The sequence below is a fragment of the Heterocephalus glaber genome, unplaced genomic scaffold (genome assembly GCF_053883595.1).
Source record: "Heterocephalus glaber isolate CG9 unplaced genomic scaffold, H.glaber_assembly_v1.0 deba00001745, whole genome shotgun sequence".
Lineage (NCBI taxonomy): Eukaryota > Metazoa > Chordata > Mammalia > Rodentia > Bathyergidae > Heterocephalus > Heterocephalus glaber.
The window spans coordinates 2,916,378-2,933,160 of NW_028258451.1; the positions used below are offsets into that span (position 1 = coordinate 2,916,378).

The window sequence follows — 16,783 nt, forward strand, 5'->3', positions numbered from 1 at the left end:
TAATTTCCCATACTGTTGAGAGGAAGCTTTCCCCATTCTACAAGGAAGACATGTGCCTTTTTGTTTATAGGAATTCCATAGAGGGTTTCACTCAAGCATATGAGAGCCAAGGATGAGCTATAACTGGTACAGAAATAGTGTGATTAATCAAATAGGAAGTGGAGGACCCTGCAGCAAAAGAAGTGGACTGTGACTTGTAAAAGTGCTCCCACAAATTTGGTGACTGGCTGTGTTTTTGTTTGTTTCCATGAAATAACACAATCACATGGTATGCATGCAGTAAGCATTACAATGTAGGCACATGCTGGTTTGGAGAGAACAACCTCATCATCCTGCAGATGCAGTAATGAAATGATGCATGTTAGAACATGGGACCAGGTACACACCTTGGCACAATGCGAAGTTCCTATAGGATGTTTGATGCAACTACAGGAGGACACATTGGGGGAGATCATCACAAGCCTTGGTCATAGACACCTTGACTTAAAAATGGCATCTCCTCTTTTCCAAAAGCCTGTGTGTTAAAAGGCTTTGTCCCCAGCTCATAGTACTACTAGGAGAATATTTAATGGACAGTGTTGGTAAGTCCTCAGGAAGTTAAGCCATTATCTTATTGAAGGTTATATCTGGACCTTGACTTTTATTGCTTCCATGAGATGAGTACCACACACTCCCTGCTGTAATATAATGCCTTACCAAAGGTCCAAAGCAGCAGGGCCAACCAGTCATGGACTGCCTACTCTGAAAGTGTGAGCCTAAGTGGTTTTTTCAATATGATTATCTCAGGTATATTCATTATAGTAAGGGAAAACTAATACAACCTAAATTAAACATCCCAATGTGTTATTGAAATAACCATGCAAGAAGGATAATGACTCAGTAGATGCTGTTTAGTAATATGATCAAGTTTCTTTTCAGTTTGAAAACAACTGCATGCAGAATCATTCAATACTGAAACATGAGTGTATTTCTTGAAAAAGAAATGGTTCTCGTGAGGAAGTCTCACCTAACATATTGATAGAATTTATTATTTTACATTGTTTTCATAGAAATCACACTGTCACACTTTCTAATGAGGCCAGGAGAATGTACACCATCTTTATCCTGTGAGCACTTTATTGCCATATTACTCTTCACTTTTGTCCCTTTGGATAACTATCATTCCAGCTGGTAGACACCTCTTTTGTTTTCGTATTTTCCAGCATTCAGAACTTTTGTGTTCATTTGCAGAGACCCCAAGTTTGTCAGTTTTGCCTACTTGCAAAACACTTTAAATTTGGTTGTGGTCATTTAACTATTTTCTACAGGAAGCTTAACAATTCTTTCTGCGATGGTTAATCTTAATTGTCAACTTGATTGGCTGAAGAGATGCCTAGGAGATTAGTAAAGAACATGTTCTTATGTCTGTGTGAGTCCTGTGGGCATGACTTTGGGAACTATGTCTGACCCCTGGCTACTTTCTTGCTGGCTCTCTGCTTCCTAGCTGCCATGATGTGAGCAGCTTTCCTCCACCATGCCTTTCCACCGTGATGTTTGTGCTCTGGAGCCAGCCAACCATAGACTGAAGCCTCTGAAACTTTGAGCCAAAACAAACCTTTCATTAATTTGTGATGTTAGGTATTTTGTCCCAGCCTTGGAAAGATGACTAATGTAGAAAATTGGTACTGAGACTAGGGCATTTTTGTGAATGTACTATGAGGCTCAGAAGGTTTTGGAACTATTTTGCAGGAGTTTTAAAAGGTTTGGAGAACTGGACTAGAGTAATCCTAGAATGATGTAAGGAGAGCTCGAACAGCAATTCTGGTAGGCTTTTTTTTGCGGGGGGGGAGTACTGGGGATCAAAGGACCTTGTGGTTGTGAGGCAGGTGGTGGCACCACTAAGCTAAATCCCCGGCCCTCTGGTGGGGTTTTATAAGACTAGAATATAAAGTTTTGGATGAGAATGATGAATCTATAGAAAATTAGACTAGAGACTATTTGTGTTAACATGTTGGCAAAGAATTGTCTACATTTTGTCCATGTCCTAAGACTGCAGCTAAATTTAGAGTGGCAGAAATATTACTTTGGTGTAGCAAATATCAGTGCAGCCCAACACTCAAGCTGTGGCATGAGTACTGCATCACTTTTAGCCAGATTTGCAGTAAAAATTGAAAGCAAAAATAGAGCAGACAGATGTGAAAATTTTAGTTTGGCCAGAAAGGAAGCAAACTTAAAGTTTATACAAAGAGAATGTGGTATCTGAAGAGATTAGTGCCATAGAAAAGAAGTAAATTACTTTTCCCTAAGACAATAGGAAATATGCTGGGAGGAAGTATCAGGAATTGGCCAGACCCCACTATTACAGGCTCAAGTGTGTAAAATTGTAAAGTTTTGAGATTTTGTTTTGAGAAAAGAGCTACAGTGAGGTCCACTCCTGATAACCTTCCCAGGAAATTGTTTTGCTAGGATTTGTATATATTCCAGGACAAAATCAACCAAAGAAGCTAACTGGAGGACCAAGTCTTGTCTCGCATAGTTAAGCTGGTTGTTTTACTGTCAAAGAAAAGGCACTGTCCTCTCCATTAAGAACAGAGATGCACTTCCTACCTCCCTTCACAACAGAGAAAAGAAGTGACCTTGGCTGGAATCCTGGCATTGCTCTGCCTTTAGCCCAAGGAGAGATGCTTGCTGCTACAAGGGGAAAACCCACTTGAAGCAGAACTGGTAGACACTGCTCAATAAAAGCCATTACTCAAAAGAAATGTATTTATTTAAGTCTGAGCCTTTCTGTCCAGTTTATAGACCAAAAAACTAACCTCTAAGAGAAAAGGTGTTGTCAAATATGTTTCTGTCTCCAGCTCTATCTTTCCCTGCCATCCTAGGGCCTTCACCTGGACATGGTATGGCCATTGTCCATGTTCCTTGCTGGCCTTTCTGAGCCAAGTGGACATACCTACCCTTGGTACCCAAGGAGAGCCAGGCAGGTTTACTCACTAATTTCATCGACCATCACAACTTCTGGTATAACCACTCAATAAACAACAGTGAAAAGTGTTCTTAAATCTAAACATAAGTATCATCTTTTTATTTGTCTCAATTGCATATAATAAAATTATGCAAACTTCTTTGGAATAATTTGAGAAACTTTTGTCCTTTGGCAGAAGGGTGAAATGTGTGTAGTACTTCAAATTCTAAATATAACTATCTCCAAGCTGCCATAACTTTTTTTTTTTGTTTCTATAGAAACAGTCCATCTGTTACACCAGGTAAGGTCTGGGAAAAGCCATAACTGAGTCCATCTCTGAGAAAAAAAATTACAAGAGTAATGAAATTGCTGCTATAAAATTAATACTTGGCTTAATGTAGGCCTCAAATTCACTACAATTGTAAACTTATATGCTTTCTTTTAAAATCTTTTTTAAAAAGTACTTTGGGAAGGAAATGTAGTTTTTAAATATTGCTAAAATTATGTGCATGCGAAATTTCATATCGCATTTCAAGGCAGGAGAATTAAAGTTTTAATTATGTGATGCCTCCAGTACCTTGGTTTATTTCAAAATATCTATAATATCAAAAAATCAAGACTTCCCAACACAAAGAGGTATACCAGCACTCCGTGACTGGAGCTTGTTTCCATGGGATTTAACCCATGAGCTTGATCAGTGTCCTCCAGGGGGATGTAGAGCCGGGGCTCACATGCCATTGCTGAAGTTAAGGTGTATTTTGATTACTAATGATATGAAAGGATAAGACAGCCTTACCCAGAATTAATGTTAGCAGAATGCCACTTTAGTTCACATTAAGTTAGAAATTTGACAACCTAAAGTAACTTTATTTTATTTAAAAATAATTATACTGGGCTGGGGATTTAGCTCAGTGGTTTTGCCGCCTACTGCACAAGCACAAAGGACCCGAGTTCAATCCCCCATAACAACAACAACATAAATAAATAAATAAATTATACTGTATCTTGGTGACACAATTTATGTCTGAGATGTGGAACAGAGTTGTTTAGCATTAATTAACCCCGGTCCGTAAGGAAAAACAGTTCTAGTAAAACAAGATTGTATATATTTATTTTAACCAAAAAGTTTAATAAATTTTAAATGTTTAACTGGAAAAAAAAAAAGAAAGAAAACAGTAGGAGAGGGAGGACAAGTCAGGTACCAGGGCTGGGGGAACAGATGTTAGAGGAGCGTGGAAATCAAGACACCCAGCGTCCTCCAGGTGAGTCCCTGTGGCCTGAATCCACCCATGGCCCCAGAGGGCAAGTCCCCAACGTGAGACCAAAGTGAACCTAAGAAATGAACTCCCCTCACACCCCTCCCCTTATAGAGTGCAGGAATTCCCAAAATAGCCGCTTGCTCTGCTTCTGTAAACATGCTTTATCGCTCCCCGGGAACAGATGGTGCCCAGCGCCTCCCTGTAACCACCGAACCCTGTAGCTACAGAAGGCCCTATCTTGGCAAGATAGGTGGGATGAAAAAATATTTCACAGCTGGCTGAAGGACACAGTGGCCTCTCCCTGAACTTCTTTGAGTTTCCTATAAACCTGTACTGTCCCCTGCTTCGGGGCTTCACTTCTCCTAGAGAGTGGAGTCCACGAGCGTAAATAAACTCCTTTTAGTTGTAACTCTGTCTTTGTCCCGGCGTTTGGTGATTTCCTGGCTGGCGTGGCACAATACCCAACACTACTAGCTCAGGCCACAGGGCACCTGGCTCGACGCTGCCCCTGTCCCGCCCCTGATCCCGTCACGCAGCGCCCTCGGGTCTTCCCTAGAGACCTCAAGAGCCACCGTCCTGGGCCGGGTAGGAAAACAACAGAGCAGTTCAAAGCCACAGCTCAAGTGGCACTCACAAACGAGAGCTACAGAATCTACCCTAGGAGACACCTGACTGGAACCCGCCCTCGGAAGGCTTGACGTCACTTCCGGGCGACAGCAGCGTTTCTGGTGAAGGGGCTCCTCGGCGACCAGCCGTTGCACGGCCGGTGGGAACTACGCTACCCAGAATGTCACGGGAATGACGCCGAGCCAATGAGCCTCCCAAGTAGGGGCGCTTCCGTGTTCCGGTGGAGGACGGCCGGGGCGACTTCCGGGCAGTATCTGTGGTGCTCGTTTTCCTGGTGTCTGTGTCCATCCCCGCCATCCGAACGGCGAGAGCTCTTTGTCTGGCGGGAGGTGACCGGAGTGGAAGGCGCTTGGGAGGTGTTGCCTCCCCGAATCCCTGCCAGCGGCTGGTCTGAGTGGCCCCGGCCCATTTGTCTCCGCACAGGCGGTCCACCGAGTCCGAGGGCTGCGGTCACGGCTAGGGGCGCGGCTCAGGTGAGCGCCCACCCGCTTTCACTTCACTCCAGTCCTAAAGTCCCGCAGAGCGGATCTGCTTAGGACTCTAGGCAGATGGCTGTGTCCAGTGCAGTAGGAGTTTGTAGCTGGATCTCCATTCCTAGCGAGATGAGGTGTAGCAAGTGAGACCGGCAGAGGCCGTGGTGTATGGAAATTCTCAGAGGGCGGTCGAGCGGTGACATTCGTATCTACAGTGACAAGGTGATGTGTTCATGGCACCGGGAACCATGGTTGCACACATAAGATTTATATGGTCTGAGTTGAACTTTTCAAATTTTCAGCAAAAGCTCACTGTTAGAAAGGCAGGTGTTAATTCCGCCTCGCCGAAAAGGTTGAGTCCTTGTTTAAGGCACCGCAGCTAGTCATAGCCCCGAGGACGGGAACACTGAGGTTAAGATGTAATATCAGCATCCACAGGTGACCTTGCTCCGGCCTGCGCGTCAGAACAAGGAACCTTGAGCTTCAGAGACTTCCAGTGATCATCTTTTGGTCATGAGCTCCTTCTTCTTACAGGTTTCTAGGACTGCAGAAGTGCGCATGGACCTCGAACAGGTGAGTGGAGAATGTCTCAGGCCCTCACTGGTCCTGACCCCACCCTGGGGATTTTGTGGATATCATCCCTTGGCACTTATCCACTCTTTGCACCGAGGACCCTTAAAAAACCCAAGCCTAGGATCCCGGTTCTAAATTGGGGGTTATTTGGATTAATAGTTCCTCTTGGTGGCAGACAGTGGGATGAAATATAAAAGAAGGTTGTTTCAGACATAAGTAATCCTTGAGGGTGAGGCAGAACTGGTTTATGGGACACCAAGTCTCCTTTTATCTTGGAACTGAAAGCATGGCAAGATTCAGATTTGGACTGATTCTCAGAAACTTTATTTTGGAGGTAATAGAAGCACTGAGAAGGTTAGAGAAGAGGCAGGTTGATCTGTTGCTAGGATCATCAACTTCCGTGTTACTGTAGCATGGATAGTCATGTTGGTGTGAGGGAGACAATAGAAACACTAGGGAAGAAGATAGAATAGTCCAGGTGAGTGTTGATAGGGCTGGGTCAGTATGGTGGTTATGGAAGTGGAAGAATTTCTAGGATTTTGGATTCATTTTTAAATTAGGGCTGCTGGATATTTAAGATTTTGAGGTTAAGTGACAGAAACATAATAGTAAAGCATTACTCCAAGGCTTTTAGGTTTAGTATCTAGAGGGATGGAAGATTGATTGCCTGGATTTTAAAGTTGATAGTGAAGTTAATTTTTATTGGTGATGCCAATTTTGCTTTTAGCTGCCTTCTAAGAAAATTTTCAATGTGTTTTTTGTGGCATTGTCAAGTGATGGCTGGCAGTATGGGTCTGGAATTTCTGAAGTGGTTTAAGATGGAGACATCCAAAAACTGGTAGTCAGTGTTGAGCACAGGGTCTAGTTATGTGTTATACTTGGGAAGATTTATATTCATCATGGTGGCAATGGTGTTAGTTGCCCAGGAGAGGGAAAGTGAGGCTATGTCTAGGTCTTGTACTTGAACAAGTGGTGAACATCACAAACAAGGTGGAAAGAAATGGCCATGGAAAAGGTAGGAAATAGAGGATTAACTGGCCAGTGGCCAAGGATTCTGAGGAATAAGGGACATAAAACAGTCACAGAGACAGAAGATGACACTGAGGCCAGTACTGAATGTTTTTATTCCCCCCAAAATTTTGAAATTGTAATCTTGGTGCATTAGTATTAAGAAGTGGGACCTTTGAGAGGTAATGAGGTCATGAGGATAGAACCCTTGTGGGATTAGTGAGCCCTTGTAAGAATAGGCCAGAGAACTAGCATATGCTATTTCCACTATGTGAGGATGCAACGGAAAGTCAGGAGTCTGCAGCTGGAAGAGGGCCCACATCAGAACTTGTCCATAATAGTACTCTAACCTCAGATTTACAGTCCCTAAATCTGTGAGAAAGAAATTTCTGTTGTTGATAAGCCACCAGTGTTTCGTATTTTGTTACAGCAACCCTTACTGACTTAATGCACCAGGAGTAGTGGTTAGTCACCATGCTGCAAACTCACCAGGATTTTGTTGTGACCCTAGGTGGTTGAGTCAACTGGGTGGGTAAGTTTAGGGGCACAAGTGTTCCACTGGATCTGGGGAAGAGAGCCACTGAGAATGAATGAGATTTAAGAGGGAAGAGAAGGCTGTGACTGATGAGAAGAAATCAAGATCTCCAGAAGTAGACTAAAAAGTGTCAGATCCACAGGTGGTTTTGGGTAGCTGAAGTTAAAGCAAAAAGCAGAGTCATTCAGGAAGCCCTTCAGAGCAGAATCTTCAGTTACTTGTGACATCAAGGACCATTAGAGGGCTAGGGTAATACTGGATCCTGTTTGAATTTGCTAATTACTCTCTGGATGCCACATGCTAAGTAGGTAGGGAGGACAATAAGATGAGTAAAGTATGGAGCAGGGATTTGGAGGTTCCTGCAGAAGGGAGATTGAGCATGTGGTCCAAAGAGTGATATGCACATTGAGAAGAAATGTGAACAGAGAAGGACCTAGGCCTCAGGCATTGAGAGCATAATGGTGGGAGGGTGATCTCACATTTGGTTTTGTGTCAGAGGCACCATATGGAGGACTCCTGAGGAATTGTCTGACAAGAGGGGATACAGCCTTACACGTCAAATCCTTATTTTAGATGGTATCTTTCTGCCCACCTGCATTGTAGAATACAGTAACCATGGGATAATTACGAGAGGGGGCATCAGTGGTAGCCGGTCATGATATTCCTCTCATGGAGTGTAGGCAGGAGAGTCACAGAGAATTGATGTGTAGATAAATGAATCTGGGATCCTCACAGAGAAATGGATTTTGGAGTGACCTTTCCCCATCATGGCAGGGTTGTGTGACTTTTGACGATGTGGCCATTTACTTCACATGGGAAGAATGGAGACTTCTTGATGAGGCTCAGAGGCTCCTGTATTTCAATGTAATGCTGCAGAACTTTGCACTTACAAGCTCACTAGGTAAGGTTTACTCATTCACTTTAGTTTCTGTCCTTATTTACCTCAGAAGCAGTTTCATCTTCTCCAGAGCTAGAGGTTGGGTGTGTCTTAACTTCTCCACTTCTTTAGTATGTGTGCTATGTGTGGCAGCACTGAGTTGTGTGCACACCATGAGGAGTGCACTTCCTGAACTGCCTCCCCACACACCCGCCCCACCCCTGTAGAGATACTCAGATGTGGGATCAAGTATTTCCAGTCAGATAAATGCATCTTGTCTTGCTTGCTTTGTCCCTGGCTGTGGAATCAGAGAATCTGGAATCATGGCACCTTATATCACAAGTTCCCCCTTTCTCCTAGCTGACCTCTTTTGGCTGCCTCTGGCAAGATTGCAGACATTATCTTGGTCCATTCTTACATGATGTTTTTATCACACTGTCCTTTTTTGCTTTTTAAGTATAATGTTTTCTTTCCTGTGATCTGTTGTATACTGAGATGCTTTTATCCATACCGACCACTTACTTGTTTTATCTTTTTGTTCTTTTGGATCCTGCTTTGCGCTGGTGCCATGTAGTGACACTGATTAGAATGTGGAGAGAAGCCTAGTTTTTTCAGAAAATGAGTATGGTTTCAGAGGCAGCCTGGGCCTGGTGAATGGCAAATAGAGGAAGCCATGACATCTGGGCAGTTTTCAAATCATAAGAGGAAACCATCCTGTGTACCCCAGTGTTTTGGTGCAAATGTGCCCAGCCAAACCTTGTTTTTATATTTTCTTTACCACATGTGACACTTTTCTGGATTATCATTTAATCTTTGACTTCCAGTGCATGGCTCTCCACCGTTTTTTTGGTACCGGGGATCAAACTCGGGTCCTTGCGCTAGCACAGCAGGTGGTGAAACCACTGAGCTAAATCCCCAGCCCCCACCTTTCTGATTTCCATTTATCACTTGTTCTTCTACAGTACTCCTTCTGTGATGTTTTCTAGCACAGCTTCACACTGTCCAGTGAAGCATGCACATATCCTTGCATAAACATGAACACTTGCTAGTCAAATGCAATTGGATTTTCCTGGGCTTGAATACACCCAACCTGTACATAGCATGTGCTTGTCACTAGCAGGCAAGATCCTGCTGAAAACTGTGTCATGAGTTCTGGGAGTTTTGAGGCTGCTGAAGGATAACTGTATGAACGCGGTGTCACAGTAGTTTAAGGCTATCAGTGGAGTACTGTGTTGAAGACCCTGTGATCTGTTTCTTCCTGTGTCCTTCATCTGGTAAGGCCTCCCCAATTCTGTGAATTTTAGGAATCCATTATTGCCATACAACCTCTTTTTCAACCTCCCTTCAGGTCCCTTAATCTCAATAAAATCATAGAATCACTCTTTGGAAAATGTGTTGTGGGGCTTTCTCCTTCAAACATAATCAACATATGTTTTATCAGTAATTCTCTGCTTTCAGGTTGTGGGCATGGAACACAGGATGAAGAGGCACCTTCTGAGCAGATAGGTTCTGTAGGAGTGTCACAGGCTCAGACTTGTAAGACAGGTCCATCCATAAAGAAGACTTACCTTTGTGAACAGTGTGTCCCAGGTCTGCAAGACATTTTGCACCTGGCTGATCCATTGGCACAGGAACCCAAGCATGGGACATGTATAACACTTCACAACAAAAAACATCACAGTACTTTAAAGAAACCCTTAAATAGGGTCATTGACAGTGTCTCATATTTGAAATGCTACCTATTGCACATGTCAGGAAAGCCCTTTCCCAGTTGGGATGTTGAGAAGGACCTTCCAGCCATGTTGAGCCTTCTCAAGTCCCTGGCCTTTCCTAGCAGTAAGAAGCCTAACTCAGTCATCAAAGGTGGAAAGGACATTCATAATCATAAAAGTCTTAAGTCAAGAGAATATGAGAAATCTAACCACAATCACACTGTTGTTCACCACTCAAGATCCTCCACTGGAAAAAAGCTTTATGAGTGCAGCAAATGTGGGAAAGCCTTCCGTGGAAAGTACTCACTTGATCAACACCAAAGAATCCATACGGGAGAAAAGCCTTGGGAGTGCAGTGAATGTGGGAAATTCTTTAGCCAAACCTCCCACCTGAATGATCATCGGAGAATCCACACTGGAGAAAGACCATATGAATGCAATGAATGTGGAAAATTATTTAGACAAAATTCTAGCCTCATTGACCACCAGAAAATTCATACTGGAGCAAGGCCTTATGAGTGTGACCAGTGTGGGAAATCCTTTAGCCAAAAAGCTACCCTCATTAAACACCAAAGAGTTCACACTGGAGAAAGACCTTACAAGTGTACTGAATGTGGCAATTCTTTTAGTCAAAGTGCCATTCTTAACCAACATCAAAGAATCCATACTGGAGCAAAGCCTTATGAGTGTGGCCAGTGTGGGAAATCCTTTAGCCAAAAAGCTACTCTTATTAAACACCAGAGAGTTCACACTGGAGAAAGGCCCTATAAGTGTGGTGAATGTGGAAAATCCTTTAGTCAAAGCTCCATTCTTATTCAGCATCGGAGAATTCATACTGGAGCAAGGCCCTATGAATGTAGGCAATGTGGAAAATCTTTTAGTCAAAAGTCTGGCCTCATTCAACACCAGGTAGTCCACACTGGAGAAAGACCTTATGAGTGTGACACATGTGGGAATTCCTTTAGCCAGTGCTCTAGCCTCATTCACCACCAAAAATGTCACAACATGTAGGGACCTTATGATAGATATAATGTGAAGTCTTCAGCCCAGCACCTAACATTTAGCTGTTGCACTTAGCTCTTACACATCCACACTTGGGAAAGGCCTTCAACCTGTAGGAAATGTCTTTTTTCAGTATTAGGTCAAAAGAGTGCCATTGTTAAGTGAACTACTTGCTTGAGTGTAAGACTCATATTTCCAAACATCTACAGCAGTGAGATTCCCTATGAGTTCTAAGTATGGGAGAGGTTTACAGGGGCTGATATGTACATTGTAAACTGACTATGGCTATTACCATAGTTTTATCGCTCAGTTTCTCTGGAAAAAGCCATCTTCTGTGACCTTCTATAGTGCAGAAGTCACCTCAGCATTCTAAGGAAAATCAAATGTGTGCTTATTTTTTGGAGGAAGTCTTGAACATCCTGGTCCTTTAGGAACAATTTGCTCCCTTTTCTGGCTGATTGAAGTACATCTAACCCAATTTTTACCAGTAGAATTCAGTCTGCCCTCTGCTAGTGGCTTCTAGGAATGACCTAGCTTTTTGGAAAAGTTTTTTAATCAGTCTCACATGAAAGGTTAATTTTTCCAGCCTTCCATTCACCAACTGGTTACTGCATGCCTCACATTGCTCTGGTTTATGCACTAATAAATAAATGCCTTACTGTGAAGGCTACCTTTAATGTTAGGGTTTAGTTTACCATGTGGGGAAGCTGGAAAGCAGACTTTATATTCTGTTTATATGAAAGGATAGTGTTCATGGGTGTCAACTTTTGTGCCTTCCTATAGGGACAGAATAACCACAAAGTAGTTTTCATTCTGGTTTTGCTCAAGTTTGCATTGCTGTCCAAGACAGCTTAGGGAACATGCAAGGATTCTGTTGTCCTAATTTGTGGCTTAGATACCTACACTTTTCTGTGAGACTAAAAATCATACTGGGAGAGGCCAGCTGTTGTGGCAAGTTGGAATAGAATGAATTCGCTCTATTGTTCCTAAAGGATGTCTTAATTATGCTCAGCACATAGAGAAGCAGCTCCTCACAGTGTTGTACAGGAAGCTGTATTTCCTGATGTCAACCAGCCCATTTTTTTTTACATCACCACAGCCAGATATAAACCATAATTCTTACAGAAATACTGCTCGTATCAACCTGAAGCAAACCAGATGGAATGTGCCTCTTGTAAAAATGCATCCACAAGTCTTCCAGTTACAGCCAGTGAGTATTCACATGACCTAGAGATCATTGTATGTCCTGTCACTGAGGTCACTGTCAAGAAATTAAAAATTGTGTGGGTTCTTGTCTTTTTGAGTTATTTACCCCACAACCATTGATGTAGAAGTGGGAAAGAGGATGGAGATCATGGTGGTCTTGTAGTCCTGGGAAGTATAGCTCTTGAGACCCAGCCACTATTCTGTTGCAACAGTGCTCATTGTTTGCCAGTATTTCTCCTACACTGAAGTAGGGATGCCCTTCCCCATGTATGAGAACAGAGGTACTGTTTTCAACATTGGGTTACCATGCCTTCTGGTTTTGAGAAAAGAATTTAGATTTTTCATTTTGAATCATTTTAAAATAAAACTTATTGATGTACAAATGACATGTATAATCTATGGTGTGTAATTTGAGTTGACAACTCATGAACCCATCATGACAATTAGCACAAACATCTGTGGTTTTCCTCATGCCCTGTTGAAATATCTCCCTGCCTTCCCAGGTTTGCAAGTGTTTAGTAGTTTTCATTCACAAGAGGGTAGTTTGTGTGTGAAATCATAACATGTTTACTCTTGTAGTTTTCACACTACATGATTATTTTGAAATCCATTGCTACTCCTTATGTTCATCATTGTTTTTTACTGAGTAGTATTTAATTCTATGAATATGCCACTATTCAGTTCTTCATGGATAGTTGGCTTGTTTTTTCCTATTTTATAGTATTAACAAAATATATGTAGTTTTATTTCTCCTATGCTAATACTTTGTCTTACATGAATGTTTCATTTTTTAAGTAACTGTCAAACTTATCTAAATTGATGGTATTCCTATGAACAGTATTCAAGGGCTGATAAAAATAATATGATGTTTAAATTGTTATAGTAAAAGGCACGTTGCTCTTAATCCCCCTCAAAATACTTGCCTCACTTTCTGACAATAACAATGTCTTTTACTTTAAACACTCACCGTACTTTTTGATCATACCTTTCTACCAGCACTCCTGTTTCTGTGCTTCCTCTCTCTCCTTCTCCCTCTCATCCCCCTGTGTAGTTTAGCCTGCTCTAGAACTCATTATGTAGCCCAGGCTGGCCTCAAGCTCACAGTGATCCTCCTGAGTACTGGGATTACAGGCATATGCTACCATGACTGGCTGATTCTCTATAGTCTTGGTGTGGTTAGTTTAATTTGAACTGTTTGTGTAGGTAAATATCACTGTAATTTTATTGTTATTATCTGATGTTTCATGGTTTTGAGCATATTTTCATGTTTATTTACTGCCTGTTTATCCTCTTTGGAAAAAATTGTTAGTACCCTTTGCTATTTTTTTTTTTTTTTTTTGGTACCGGGGATTGAACTTGGGTCCTTGTGCTTGCCCAGCAGGCGGTGAAACCACTGAGCTAAATCCTTGGCCCACCCCCCCTTTGCTATTTTTAAATGGATTTTGATCATGTTCTTTTTTATTGATACATAGACATAAGAAAAATATATATTGGAACCTCACTCATTCCATAGCAGTTATGGTCTTCTTTGCTAAATGGGAAGGTTTTTTGGGATTTTAAAAATTTCTTCTTTTTTGAGTACTGCAAAAGTTTTGTTGTTGTTTTTATTTTGTTTTTGGTTTTGGTACTGGGTATCGAACTCGGGACCTTACACTTGCGAGGCAGGTGGTGGAACCACTGAGCTAAATCCCGGGCCCCCAAAATTATTTTCTTAATTTAAAAAATCTGTTCACAGTGTAACAATCATACTGTATATTTTAAGCATTGCCTGTGTTAACTTATTCTCTACCTTTTTCTTAATTCTAGCCATTAACAAGCAAGCCCTGGTTTTTGTATTTCTCAGTTACACTGGTAAAATATTCCCACCATAGTCAGTTTCAGGCTGCCAAAATAATGCCATTGAACATGGAGTTGGGAAGAGACATATAGTAGTACACATATTTTATTCTCATCATATTGACACAGTAGTCACAAGTAACTTCAAGGACATACATGTATAAAAGAGTAAATTAGGAAGTGACAACTTTTGAGTATTAGCTTTGATTTAAAGGTAGCATTAATAAACTCTAGTTGCCTTATGATAAAGTATACATATCTAAAATATGATTTCTGTTTTGATATATGTGCTTAAAACCAGAAGTTACCCCATGCCTTTTAAATCCATTCCTCTTAATATAAAATTGGTACAAGGATAATATTCTACCTTTTCTAGTGGATATTTCCAAAAATATGCACAAATGGGAAGGACTATGAGGAGGAGCTATGAACACTTCTCATCTTGCATTTTGTCAGTCATTTTGTTGCTGCTCTTGCTTCAGTGGTCTTCACACACATTACTGGATTCTTTGATTTGTAATCCCCACATCTTGTAATTCATTGTCACATCTCTTCAAAATGTGTTTTCACAAAAAAAATGTTTTCACAATATCAAAAATTTTCATAACCATTATAATTTTATTAAAAATGTTCAAAGCACAAATATCAGTGCTATATCCTCAATTGTCTCTGAAATCTATGACCTTTAAGACGAGTAATTGCACCCAAAATGTGTGGGAGTGTGTGTGTGACTTGTAGTAGTTGTGTTTGGTTAATCCTTATTATCCCACATCAAATGGGGATTTATTTATTTATTTGTATTTATTTTTTGAGAAATGGTCTCACTATGTAGTTGAACTTACTATGTAGCCCAGGCTGGCCTCAAACTCACAGTGACCCTCCTGCCTCAACCTCCTGAGTGTTAAGATTACAGGCATATTGGGGCCAGGGATTTAGCTCAGTGCTTCTGCTGCCTGCCTTACAAGTGCAAGGTCCCCAGTTCGATCCCCGGTACCAAAAAAAAAAAAAAAAATTACAGGCATATGCCACTGTCCCTGACTAAGGCTTCTAAAAATTAGACTTATTTGTTGAATTTGATTTTTGTCAATCAGAATGCCACACTATGGGTTTGTTTTTTGCATTTCTCTGATGTTTAATGTGCTACCTCTCTATACACTGTGTACTAGGTATTTTATCGTGGTTTTCTAGGGGAAACATAACGAACAGAATGTATATAGAAGAGGGACTCTATTAGATTTGACTTACATGGTCAGAGTCTGGCTTGTCCCACAATGGCTGTATTCAGATTGGAGAGTTGGGGTAACAGTAGCTATTCAGTCCAAGAAGCCTGAAACCCCAGAACAAGAGAGACCAATCATGCAGCCCTAGACTAAAGTCAAAGGCCTGAATGCTCACTGGAGAGTCCGCAATTTGAGTCCACACACCAAAGTTGAACAGTATGGAGTTTAATGTCTGCAGGTGATGGGAGCAATAAAAAGTGTACCTGCTGTAGAATAATTGAGTTTACACATGTAGGAGTTGCCCTTTTCTTCTACTTTTTATTCCGTTTGGGCTACTACACTATTGAATGGTGCTGCCCACGTCAGGTGGTCTTACCCCTCAGCTTGCTAACACATATGCCAACTGACTGTTGAAACACCCTCACAGATTCACAGATACATTGTTAAAGAAATGTGCTTTAGCAATTGTTGAAGAATCTCAATCTGGTCAAGCTAACAACCAAGATTAAGCATTGCCTTAATGAGAGGATTGAGTGAAGTGTGGTTCTGCCTCCAAGTATGGTAATAACACACCTATGTAGCCTGGGTGTTCCCACTTGGATCTCTTCACAAGGCAAGAGATGAGGCACTATATACTTTAAGCAATGTTTGCAAACAGTGCAATCTGCTAACATATCACAGCTCAGCATGGAAACAAAAACGTTTCTGATATGGTATTTTGTGGTATGTGTTTCTGTGTTTGGTAGTTTCAGAGCAACACATATTTCAAAAACTCTAAGTGTATGACACTGACACACCTGAGCACAGCCTGTACGTATACATATGTATGTCATGCACAACGAAGGCAGGTGTTAGAGACAAAATCAACTAATGGCATATGCAACATAAACCAGAGAGCTATAAGACAAAGGTCAGAACATGAATAAATGACAGCTTTCCCATTTTCTCCCCACAGGCTGGCTGGAGAAAGACACATATGCTCCCCTAACCAATTATATCACATGCTGTGATACTTGTCACTCTACCACCTGCTACCCTGTTCCAACAGTTGCCATTAGAGTATTTCCATATTTTCCTTAAATTTAATTATAAAGCTTTGCTCCTCTGCCTCCTTGGTTCCCTGACAAACACAAATGATCATTGATTCCTTTACCATAGCAAAGTAACACTTTCTCATTCTCATTTGAGTGATCTTCACTTATTTCTGCCATTAACACATAGTCTGTGTTAATTTTCTTTTAGATAGGGTCTCACTCTGATTCAGGCTGGGCTTGAACTCACTATGTAGCCCAGGCTGGCCTCAAACTCCTGGCGCTCCTCATGTCTCAGCCTCCTGGGTCCTGGGATTACAGGCATGTGTCATCATGCCTGGCTCATAGTTTTAACTGTATCTTATGATGCATCCCCTCATGGAAATCAAGGTGCAATAGAGTACTAACTATTGCTTCAACATAACGTGTCTTTGTGATTCTTACTCTACTACTTTCAGACATTTTAGGGATCCCATTCAT

General features: G+C 41.6%; 1 protein-coding gene across 1 annotated transcript; it reads left to right on the forward strand.

Moving 5' to 3' along the window:
- The first annotated feature begins 5,029 nt into the window (after positions 1-5,029).
- On the forward strand, positions 5,030-14,715 carry Zik1 (zinc finger protein interacting with K protein 1). The gene is made up of 4 exons (XM_004866565.3): positions 5,030-5,303; positions 5,838-5,876; positions 8,194-8,320; positions 9,755-14,715. The coding sequence occupies exons 2-4, from the start codon at positions 5,862-5,864 to the stop codon at positions 11,017-11,019; spliced, it is 1,407 nt and encodes a 468-aa protein (XP_004866622.3). The 5' UTR covers positions 5,030-5,303; positions 5,838-5,861; the 3' UTR covers positions 11,020-14,715.
- Positions 14,716-16,783: the final 2,068 nt, after the last annotated feature.

Excerpts from the sequence above, each read along its gene's own strand:
- Zik1 (XM_004866565.3), top strand. Across the intron at positions 8,321-9,754 it reads TGCACTTACAAGCTCACTAG|GTTGTGGGCATGGAACACAG; the intron begins GTAAGGTTTACT and ends CTCTGCTTTCAG.